The 12,162-nt window shown below is 37.5% G+C and overlaps 1 protein-coding gene across 1 annotated transcript; it reads right to left on the bottom strand.

The window, feature by feature from the left end:
• Nucleotides 1-8,562: 8,562 nt before the first annotated feature.
• LOC112196909 (probable indole-3-pyruvate monooxygenase YUCCA3) lies at nt 8,563-10,987 on the bottom strand. Its single transcript, XM_024337386.2, has 3 exons — nt 10,189-10,987; nt 9,567-9,938; nt 8,563-9,045 (listed from the first exon to the last, which is right to left on the bottom strand). Exons 1-3 carry the CDS (start codon nt 10,876-10,878, stop codon nt 8,818-8,820), a joined length of 1,290 nt encoding a protein of 429 aa, XP_024193154.1. The 5' UTR covers nt 10,879-10,987; the 3' UTR covers nt 8,563-8,817.
• Nucleotides 10,988-12,162: the final 1,175 nt, after the last annotated feature.

Here is a 12,162-nt window from a genome sequence, read left to right as displayed (position 1 = left end):
TCCTTCTTTCTCCTAGAGAAGTATTTTAAATGGCAGACCAATGCTTCAGGCAGGTGTACAATAGACTATAGGTGATGGTTCCAAGGTGAATATTTGGCATGATAAATGGATCCCAAACTGTCAACAATTCTTAATCCCCAAGCCAGATAATTGTATTTTTGAATATGTGTCTGACCTTATTGATTCCAATACTAGAGAATGGATGACTGCAGCCATGCATGTTATTTTCTCCCCGAAAGTAGCCCAACATGTGCTATGCATCCCTCTTGGTAGGAGAAATATGGAGGACAAGTTGATTTGGGGCCCAGAGAAGAAAGGCTTCTATTCTGTGAAGACTGCTTACTGGATTGCTCGGGCTTCTGTCCTAGAAAATGTTCTTGTCTCTTCCTCTAATGGAAATCCATTCAAACAACTCTGGACTAGAATATGGAAAGCACAAGTGCCATGTAAGGTAAAAATCTGCATTTGGAGAGCATGTTGTGGACTGTTACCTACTAGAGCAAATTATGCTCTAAAGGTTACACGGGGGATCTACATTGTCTACTGTGTGCATATCAATATGAAGACAATTCTCATGTCTTTTGCAAGTGTCCAGTTGCAGTTTCGATACTTACAGCCCCGCCTTTTAATTTAGGCAACAACTTGCTACCAAATATTGATTTTAGAGAGTGGATGTTAGACCACGCATTGAATCTGCAGCAAAATATGTTTGAGAAGCTTATGATGGTTCTGTGGTCTCTGTGGAAGAATAGGAATGACATGCTTTAGAATGATACTTGTCAACCTGCACATGTGTTGATGTTAAGTTCATTGGCCTGGCTTGATGAATTCTGCAAAGCTAGGCAAGTGGAAAAGAAGCCAACAGTTCGTGTTAAGACCTCCTGGATACCTGCACCTGATGGCCAATGGAAGCTCAATGTGGATGGAAGCTTCTTACCAAGCCTCACTCATGGTGGTACTGGAGGTGTACTTAGAGATGGTACAGGTGGTTTTAAAGCAGCCTTTGCAAACCATGTTACTTCAGTAGCCTCGGCTAAGCATACAGAATTGATTGCCATCAGAGATGGCTTGAAGCTACTGCAAGACTTGCAAGTTGAACATGTTCTTGTGGTGTCGGACTGCCTTGAAGCAGTGGCTGACATTGCTTATCTGCAAGCCTTGCATATTGCTAAAGCTGGTATCATCGATGATATTCGAGGCAGTTTAGAGATTTTGCAAAATGTTCGAATCACTCATGTATCTAGGTCCGGTAACAGGGTGGCACATCGACTTGCTGCCATAGCATAAGAGGCTGATCATAGTGTAGTGTGGCATGATCAAGATCCTACATGTATTTTAGATGTTCTAAACTCAGATTGTAAGCAACCTTTGGGTTCCTTCATCAATAATATACCTTTGATTCAAAAAAAAAAAAAATTATAGTTCATTTTCTAATATGAATGTCTTTTCAGTCATTTCATTTACCCATATAATCTGATTTTAAATGTAAAAAAATTAGAATGTGTATTAAGTATTTAGGGATGTGTTAATAAAGTTTCTCCATTTTGATTCTCCTACAAAATCACACAAATACAATACATTAATAACAAATAATTATCATTATTTTATTGTCATAAAAAATTAAATGCCAACTATATGGTGATATCCATTGTAGTATCCATTTTAGAAAGTGGGGGATTGTTGGAATTTTAGTTGATATTTCAAAATACACAACTATATGGTGGAATATATTTGCCTTATTTTCTAAATGCGTCAAGTTAAATTTTAGAGTTGTGAATTTCTGTTTTGTTTTTAGAGCATTTATTGGGGATTATAAATTAAGAATTGACTCATGTTAACATATATTTATCATTATCATAACCTATCTTATAATTGTTTCATACATGGGGGTTATATTTAAGGTTTTCTCTCTGAAGAGCTCCAAGAAACCCGGAGTGCCCTAGTTTCGGGGTTTTGAGAAATTCTGCTCTTCCAGCGGCGCTCAAGGTCTGTGCAGGTTCGCCTCGCCACTATTGGGTCACTGCCAGACGGGTGTTGAACCCTATTTGCTCGGGAAGTTCAGAAGAGAGGAGTCAGGCTCAAGGTGTTGGACGGGGAAGGACGGTTTCCAGACGAAGTCTCTTGGGGTGTTCGCGTCACGTTGTACAGTGACGGGATCGACTCCGGCGTGGGCTCTACAAAATCAGGCGGCGGCACGGTTTCTAATAGGTTGAGTGGTGGCGTGGTTCTGAGGAACTGTGCAGCGGTGAGGAACTGGAAGATTCGGGTGGCTTGTGATTCTGGTGGAGTGTGCGGCGAGGCCGAGTGGTGGTCGTGGTATGCTGGGGTCGGCGCTGTTTGGTTGACCGTGGTCAGAGCGGCAAGGTACGGCAGACAGGTGGTGGAAGCAACAGGCGTTGCACGGAAGCGCGAGAAGGGAAGTTTGGGCCGGTTCCAAATCCTGCTGTGCCTTGTGCTGTTGGGCTTCTCCTTTTGGGCTACCCTACTGAGCCTTTAATTGGGCTAAAGCTTTGGCCCTTGGCCCAACTCTATGTTTATGGATTTTTAGTCTATTTACAATAATTTCCTTGTATTAGGAACCTAGATCTCTAGCGCCTCCGGCGTAGTACCAAAGGAGGATCTCCGCTATCTCTACGGTCTGAAATGTATAATGAGTGGGTCTATTTCTACATACCATTGTGGGTACTACCACTACCTCCTTGTCTGTATATGTCCTTAAATGATAGCGGCAGGGTATGTAACGGCCTATTTTGGCTTGTGATGAATATATTATTTCTCCCCGTGGGCTTGATTCAAAAAAAAAATACATGGGGGTTATATTGTTTACCAATTTTGTAACCCCTCTATTATCATTCAATCTCTTTATGATTTGTATAATTATACTAGCTAGCAACTCCTTTATAAGCCAAAACACCATTTGCTCCACTGCGACACACATTTTCTTTATCTTTCATCATCTCTTTCAAAATCAGTCTCTCTCTCTCTCTCTCTCTCTCTCTCTCTCTCTCTCTCTCTCTCTCTCTCTCTCTCTCTATTGAATTATTTTTTGTCATAAAGTTTTGAGAGTTCTACTATTTTATGTTTTTCCAAAGGAAATAATCAAGCAGTTCTAGGATCCAAGTTTGTGAGTGTACACTTTCAAGGATTAATGGTTGCTGTACCCTGGAGGGTAGGGCGCCACTAACTTGCTACACTAAGACATTGTTTCCGAGGGGAGAAATCTACTCTTAAGGGCAGTGTTTACACGCCTCAACCTTAAACTCTTTTCGAATTATGTGTCCTTTGGGAGTCTACAAATCCAAGAGATAAGTCCTATAATTCTTGTTATTTTAATCTTTTATGACAATAAAATAATGATAATTATTTGTTCTTAATATATTGTATTTTGGTGATTTGTAGAAGATGAAATCCGGTGACAGAAATAGCATCCATCGACCAAATTTTCAACGTGCATATTATGGTTTTGAAGAGTTTCAAAAGTATTATTGAGTTTTGAAAGTCTTTTCACCGAAACCTAAAACAATTACTCTTTGTTTATTGCTGTATTATATTGAAAAATTATGTTCCAAACTCCTACCATGACAATTATTCTTTGCATTTAGTTTGCATGGTTGTCAATTTTGATTGCTAATGATTTTTCAATCTCTAAGACTCTGATTACAAACAATGCATTATAGATTTACTTTAAATTAAGCTTTCCAAAAGTCAAAATTATTTCCATTAAAGTAGTCAAATGGGATATTGTTGATAGACACACAAGATTTGCAGAAAGAAAAATGGGGAAAGAGAACTAGAGAAGTATATGCTAAAGATTTGGTTGTTAAGATGAGAGAATCTGCTGAAGATTTTGTTAAGAATGTCATAAAGTTGCTGGAGTTCTTTGAAAAGGCAAACGGTAGCATTTCGGTGTTTGTTTTAGTTTAACAAACAAGGGCAATACTGAAAATTTTGGTGGCAAAAATTAAATGTAGGGTGGAAATAGTATCTCCAAACAAAAAGTACAAAACAAAAATTAAAAAATTTCTTACTGGAAGAAAAAGAGGCCAAATACAGGCCTAAGGTTACGTACAGTATATAGAAAAAAGAAGGGTTATTATCACAAATGGTACCTGAACTATACCTCAATCTTATCGATGGTACCTGAACTTCAATTTTGATCACAACCCGTACCTGAACTTTTCGATTTCATTTTAAATGGTACCTAGAGCCACCTCGGTCAATATTCCGACTAAAACAGCATGTGAGGCGATCATAGTGATGATTTTTGATGATTTCAAGGGTTGCGATCATATATAGTAATGATTTTTTGGTAATAGACTTGCCTTGAACTTGAATCTTTTTATTTTTTTTTTTAGATTTGGCTTTTTTGACCTAAATGTGGCCTTAGGTACCATTTAAAATGAAGTTGAAAAGTTCGGGTACTGATTGTGATCAAAATTGAAGTTCAGGTACCATCGATAAAATAGAGGATAAGTCATGTACCATTTGTGATAATAACTCAAAAAAGAAAGGTTAGTTAGTTAGATCCAGGAACATATGTACCGAAGCTAATTCTGAACGATTTTATTAAAGACAACCGACAACGCCATAGAAAGGATACCGAGCACCTTGACAAATGTATGAATAACTATGTAAAAGAAATATTTGATGATAGAAGAAAGAAAGGCAAGGAATACAAACTCAAAATGGTGGCCCGTCTGATGACACAAATAGGTGCTACCGGAAGGGAAGGAGGGAAAAAAGGGAGGAAGCTAGCTAGGATTTCAAATTAGAACTCGATTTCTCTTTAAGTTGCGTATATCAGGTTCCTTATTTTTTTTAAATAAAATTAAATTAATACGAGGATACTATGACTCAGTCAATTATACGAGGTCAAAAGTTCAAATTTACAAGACTTTCGTAGAAATCTGGTTTATGAATTCACCCGAAAACAGTGTGGGTTATGTTGTGACCAAGTACGAGGTTATGGTCCAAAATGAATGAGAAGTACAGTGATAAATTAAACAAGGAAGAATGGGCTTTTGAGGTGGAATGAACTAGGGATGGGATGTGGGGTGGTGGCCTCCCCATGTGTTTTCAGTTTCGATAGCAGGGACGTCTGTGGTAAGAGGTTGCAGTCGACCATTGCTGATGATGAGAACCTTGGATCCAGTGGCAACTGACAAATTGTCGAATTCATTTTGCTGAGAAAAGAGCCGCAAATAATAACAATGTAACTATATATGATCGTGCGGAGTGAATCGTTTTCTTTCATTATAATATATGATTTGAGTTTGTACGTGGTGAAGTAGTAATGCGAGTTAAAAAACTAAAAGACTACCAATTACCATAATACATAGCTTCAGTTACCATTTCAACATATAAAACTGGTTTGAGGGACCTTTGTTTGTTAACACAAGGGTTCGTGTGTCTGCGATGCAGTGATTAGTCTAGCAAAACTGGAATACACTTGCGTGTGTGGTTCTATTGACGTCTTCCCCCTCAAAAAAAAAAAAAAAAAACATATAAAACTGGTAACAAAACAATGATACGAATTACCAAAAACAAACAGCTTGTTCTTTCATAGATTTGAAGGCTGATCTAGCCAATTGCGTTCGATAGATTTGGACTTTCATTCCAACGAAACTGTCAAATTCATTACTAGAATATATTATTAATACTTTTTATCCCTTTCTCTCAGAAGTGCAATATAATTGGATGAGCAATGAGGCCCTTGTTAAAAAGCTTGGAGAGAACTGTTAAAGTGTTAAATATAGCAGATGAAGTTAAATGTTTTCTCCACATTCACTAGAGTTGTATGCCATGTCAAAATTAACGGTAATTGAGTTTTTCAAGTGAATTTTAACACATCCACGAGAGGTGCTCTTAACAAATACTAGCTTTCCTCCACACATGCTCTATATGTGTAAGTACTTCCATTTTTTTTTTGTCACACAATAAAAAAGAAAAGACAATAGAAGAAAACGGTTATTGTAGAGAAAAATTAGTAGAAAAGAAAAGTGGATTGTGGGATTTATTTTGTTTATTTTTCTTAATAAAAATATAATTTTTAATTGTCATAATTGTCTCTCTGATTTAATTAATTCTCAAAGTCTTTTAATCTTTTAAGGTCATTTCTGTAAAAAAAAAAAATTGATTTTGGCTAACAAAACCTCTTCTCTTAATAATAGTATAGATATGTGTGTGTGTGTGTGTGTGTGTCTAAATAATAGCAAAGGTGTTAAAAAAAATGACGGCTTCAACAAACGTGGGAAAAAACCCCCAAAAAATAAATAAATAAATAAAAGTGTTGAGAATTTACTAAGATATGTATTGGGGACTCAGATAGTGCAAGTGAAGGGCACTACCCAATCGTGCACAAGACTTTTTTGTGCATAAAATTTTCATGCTCCTTTTCTAGTGAGGCCCTGTGTAGGCAAAATTAAACATATTTGTTAAAAAAATTAAGTGGTTGGTGCTTGATCCTAAATTCAGTGTAAGAAAATTGGATCCGGGTGTAAGATTAGTTGTACGTATGACTATAGCCATTGACTATAGACATCTCTTCTCTCTAATGCCCTTTGGGACAGATTGAGAGGCTTTTATACCACGGATCCAGATCCTCTCCTAACCTCACAATCTACCTAAGCTACCTAAGCTTTGAAGAAGGTAACGCCACATGGCTATTATGAGATCCAACGGTACGCAACAAACTCACATGATTTTTCTCTCTTATTTTTGAGTTTTATTTTGTCTTTTGCTAAACTTGTTTCTTCTCTCTGTACTTCATTTCATCACTTCCGTTCTTCTTTCTTCTTTCTTCTTTTTGTTCTTCTTTTCCTAATCACCAGACCCAAAATCTCATGTATTGCTTCTATAGCCCTTGTGCGCTCTTCTTAATTTATGTTTGAGTATGAAATTACATCTCATATCAATAGAAATCAATTACCACAACTGCAAAATGGAATCTCAAAATGAGCACAATCACACTGCCTCTTCTCTATAACTCTAATGAAATTTTCAGAAAAATCAAGAGATCCCATCAAATTTGTTGAAACCCACTTGTGAATATTTGTTAAGGGTGTTGAGTGAACTGTTATACCATCAATTGTGTTTCTTTTGGAGTTCTGGGTTTGATAGCATTGGTATTAGATCCCTCTATCCTCATATTCCTCTCATCGAAATCCAAATATTACAAGGCCTACTGCATTTACAAGCCTTGATCCCTCTTTCCATCAATTGTGTTTATAAGTTAGCCTTGATCCCTCTTTCCTACCTCTATTACTACTACTATAAGGCCTTCGGGAATACAACTCTTTCATCAAAACTCATCATCAAGGCATGAGCAACTTCAATGCTCTCAACAGATTGACCACATGGTCACAGAAGAAAGCTTGAGCAAGATGTTCTGTGATATTGATGATCAGTTTGGGTTTTTGCCATGGTTGGAACAATACCAATTCAATTGATGACCAGCATTCCCAATTCTGTCCAATCAATTGAATCCCAACCAATCCCACAAGAAAATTTATCAACCACCAAAACCCATAAGGACGAGTCAAGAACTTAACAAAGACCAAAAAAATTTGAACCAAAGTGGAGCTGAGTGGAACTAAAATCAAGTCAGATTTGGTCCGAAAGAGAGTTTTGGAGATTGAAGATTAGATGAGAGAGAGAAGAACTGTATCAGTGGAGAGGATATCATTGGTTTTTGATCGATGTCAATCACTACGTGGCATTATTGTGAACCGTTAGACGTTGTTGTTACACGTGTTTTAACGTGGTTGAAAGCTTAGGCAATTTTCTTGCTTAGGAGAGGATCTTTTCCCTTATACCACTTACATTGAACCAAATAGAAAACACTAACTAGAATCGGAAAGGTCTCATTGTAATCATTCCCTATTTCAATGTCACCCAAGAAGACATTTTTGTAATTTAGTGTTTGAATTTTGCATTAGTGCTCTTGCTAGCCTTCCTTGAAATTTTGTATCTTAACCAAATCACGCGGTACAGTGGTCATGCATACAGCTTCGGCGTTGTAGTCAAGAGCGTCTACAACATTAGTAGACAAAGTTTAAATTTTCCGCCGTTGTTTTGTCCCAAGAGAGAATATAATCGGATTGCATATGATGAGGTAAATTCTAGGGGATTCCAAATTCTAGCGCATGTGCTCTGTCCAAGCCTCAAGGATATTGACAAGATTTCATATTTTCCATGTGCAATATCACGGACTCCTCCCAGGCTCCCATACCTATTTTCTAAAAACAGTTAAAGAGTCAGGATCAGAATCAGTTTGACCAGATTTGTGATGTTGGGGTCTGGTGGAGGACAAGGGTCCACAACATTTATTGGGCCAGATTGGGGGTGACGGAAGCCCATCGTCTATATTTATGATTAGTACACCCAAAAAACAAACAAAATCCGACTTGTCTTACTCACAACCAAAAACAAAAATAACTTCTTTCAACTGTAGCTTACAGACCAGTGAGAGAGAGGGAGAGAGAATCCTCTTGATTTGCATTGGAATATGAAAATAAATAAATTTGAATACAAAATTCCATAGGAATTACAAGAATAAGCCTCATCTTCCATTTGACAAATTGATGTCCAATTATTTTCAAATGTTAGGTTTTCTACAGGAGAGGGCTACCTTTTGTGTATTCTACATTATTTTTTCTACAAAAACTGATCGCTATTTTAGTTGATCAATCACTAACGAAAAACAAAAACAAAAACAAAAACAAAAAACAAAAATACCCACTTCAATCTTGCCGTATTTGGGCAGATTGGATCGGACTGGATTGGACCGGATTATATGTAACTGTAATTTCGACATTTTTAGAAATGTGAAATACATCTGCGGTGGCGAGCAGCCACAGATTTCCTTTTCTGCTTTGTTTCTTCTTTCCAGCTCTTGGCAATGTCCTGGGATACGCCAATGGCATCCAATGATGCTCCAGATAGTCCTCTCCTAGTGAACCCAACTGCATAAAGCCCAGCTTTCCCTTTCCAACCATTTGGAAATGGATTTCTGGGGATTCCGTCTCCAGAAAAGAACTCATTTTCCTGTACAACAAAAGCACACATTCATCAGTACACTTACCTAGAAAATAAAAAAAGGCCCTTTCCTAATTTGGAATTATACTGAGAATAAGTATGTCAACCTTAACTTTCCCATTCAAGAAATGTACCAAACAACTAAAGCCCACTGTTTATAGGAATATGTCTAAATTCCAATCCAACTAGGTAAAGTTGGATAGAGAAGCTTTTCTAAAATAATAATATGACCTCTGATTTCAATTTACAATAATCTCAATAAAATGGACCACCCCAGAAAACTAACAAACTGACCACAGTTTGCTTCTGCGTTTTTTTTTCTTTTTTCTTTTTTCTTTTTCTGTCTGTACTTCTTGGAATCTTGACCACAAAATAAAGAGGAAAAAAATATAACAAAAACAAATGATTCCAGAAAATTGAAGGGAAAAAAAAATCCATAACTGTCACATGGACTGAAAAATAGAAGCTTCCAAACACATTAATAAGGAAAATATTGTATATTCTAATAAATGATTAAATCAAAGTCTGACCTTGAGCCATGAAGGAACATTGCTGCGATACCCAGTAGCCAAAATGACAGAATCAATCACAAGATTTTGCCCATTAACAAGCTCGACTCTGCCATGAGAGAACCTCTTGATTCCAGGAACCACCTTGATTTCACCAGATCTTATTTTCTGCAGAGCTCCAATGTCCAAAACTGGGGTCTTCCCTGAGTTGTGCTTAAGCTGCAGAGGACCTGTGGATGGTCTCTTTATACCATATTTTTCAAGATTTCCCAGAAATATCCAAGCTAGTATCAGCAATATCTTGTCAGTAAGCCAAAGTGGTACCCACTTCATCAGAAAAATTGCCAATTCAAATGTTGACTTTCCAAGAATTTCCCTTGGCAGAACATGAACCTGGAGAATAACGCAGAAGGGAACTAACTAAGTTCTAGTATAATTAATATAAATAATAGAGAGTTGTTGCTGATATTTGTAGGAAGTCATTCAGTATTTCATACTCACAAAAAAAAAGCGCCGAGAATGCGGAGTGACATTTTAAGAATGTCAATAAAACACATCATATATTTGATAAACAAATTTGATGAGTATAGCAGTTTCATATTATAGTCTAGAATAATTTTATGAATTTTTTTTTTATACTTACCGAACTTCGAACAACCATGGAAGGGCTAGCATCGTGGTTGCAAAGATCAAGAGAGACTTCCATGCCAGAATTTCCACATCCAACTACTAACACATTCTTGCCACGGTAAGCCACGCCGGATCTGTAGTCACAAGCATGCATGATATGGCCGCCAAAGTCTTCCAAGCCTTCAAACTCCGGCACTACTTTCTCAGAATTCTCTCCAGTGGCCACCACGAGCCACCGGCAAATGTACTCGACTTCAACAGCAGAGCCTGAACCACTTGCAGCAGCAATGGTCTTCACCCGCCAAAGACCAAAGGTCTCATCGTACTTAGCAGACTGAACTGTCTCATTGAAATTGGGGTTTATGTCAAAGTGCTGTGCATAGGACTCCAGATACTTGATGAAGTGGTTTTTGGAGGGGTATTCTGGGAAATCATCTGGGAATGGGAAGTTGGGTAATTGGCAAAACTGTTTGGGGAGGTGAAGCTTGAGGCGGTCATATGTTCTCTTTTGCCAAAGTGAAGCAATGCAGTCTGCTCTTTCCAGAATGATGAATGGAACTCCTTGGTCTTTAAGACCAGCACCAACTGCTAGGCCTGATGGACCGGCGCCGACGATGACCGGTCCGTTCACCCATACGCATCTCCGGGAGAAAAGCTCGTTTTGGTCAAGAGATTGACTGTGACGAGCACTATTATGCATCATGATGATGGTGATGATGATGGTATGTTTGTCTTTTTGGTAAGAGATAGGGGCTAGGTAGAGAGAGAGAGAGAGAGAGAGGGAAAGGGAGAGTGAGAGCGAGAAAATGGAATGTAAAATGTGTTTGAAGTTTCAAGTGAGCATGTGTGAGTTTGTGAGAGGGAGAGAGGGTTGGAGAGGTTTAAATAGAGAGATAAAGATATATGGTCTTGGAGTCTTTGCTATGAGAGCTAATGCTAGTGAGGGGGATATGAAAATGATGATTTCCTCCAAATGATGAGCTTTAGGCCACCTTGCTTTTGTTTATTGGAATAATTAGTTCAATCATATAATAACAAATCCACAGGAATTAATACACTAACTATATGATTATGAATATACAGATCTTATCAAGAGTGAGGCCTCGCTCTGAAATTAAAGTGTTAGGTTGGAGTTTAGGGTCACTTTTCGGTCGCATATCCACATCTCGACCGTTTAGTTTTTAGGTACTAATGTATAGATCATCTCTGCAAAATTTCAGTCAAATTGATGATTTTTAAGGTATCTAACCCGCTTAAACCAATAGATAAACTGAATCTGTCAAACCTGAACCGTACTAGCTTTAAGGTAGTTATCAATGCTTTAACGATTATCAATTTAGCTGAAATTTACAGAGATGATCTATACATTAGTACCTAAAAACTAAATGGTCGAGATGTAGATATGCGACCGAAAAGTGATCCTAAACTCCAACCTCGCACTTTAATTTCAGAGCGAGGGCTCGCTCTAGATAGGATCTGTATGAATATATACCTATACATATTTTATATTTTCAGGGAGTGCTAGCTAGAAAATTAAGAAAAACTACATCATAACCCTTTTGTGAGAAAAAAAGTTTGGTCTGACACTGTTGTATTTTACTCTTCAAAGTTCAAACCCTAGGTATAGGTATGGAGTTGCCACCCACTTGTGGTTACCAGAAACTGTTTTGGTACTCTGAATTCTGGTTGTGCTCACATGGTTATAGCCTCATTTTTCCTGGGGTAGGTTCCAACGAGATAAGGGCCTTATAAACTGGGCAGCTTGGCATATCAAAAATGACTCCTTCCATTAGTCAAGACTCTTTTAACCAATACCGAATGTCTAAGTTTAACGGTTTAAGCAATTTTTATGCAGCAATTAATGTTTCCACTTTCATTGACCATCATAATGCAAAAAAGAGAAATTCTACGATACATCTTGATTTTTTTTCGCATTTTGTATCTATTTCTAGGTAATTACAAAATTAGTTAGAACAATTATTATCTT

Source organism: Rosa chinensis, chromosome 4 (genome assembly GCF_002994745.2).
Source record: "Rosa chinensis cultivar Old Blush chromosome 4, RchiOBHm-V2, whole genome shotgun sequence".
Taxonomy (NCBI): domain Eukaryota; kingdom Viridiplantae; phylum Streptophyta; class Magnoliopsida; order Rosales; family Rosaceae; genus Rosa; species Rosa chinensis.
This window is presented reverse-complemented; position numbering and strand designations above follow the sequence as displayed.

Bases quoted from the DNA above. Each gene is read 5' to 3' on its own strand.
- LOC112196909 (XM_024337386.2), bottom strand. From the start codon at position 10,878: ATGATGCATAATAGTGCTCGTCACAGTCAATCTCTTGACCAAAACGAG. The intron at 9,939-10,188 runs GTAAGTATAAAA...GTTATTCTCCAG, and splicing joins CCATGGTTGTTCGAAGTTCG to GTTCATGTTCTGCCAAGGGA. The intron at 9,046-9,566 runs GTCAGACTTTGA...TTTGTTGTACAG, and splicing joins ATGTTCCTTCATGGCTCAAG to GAAAATGAGTTCTTTTCTGG.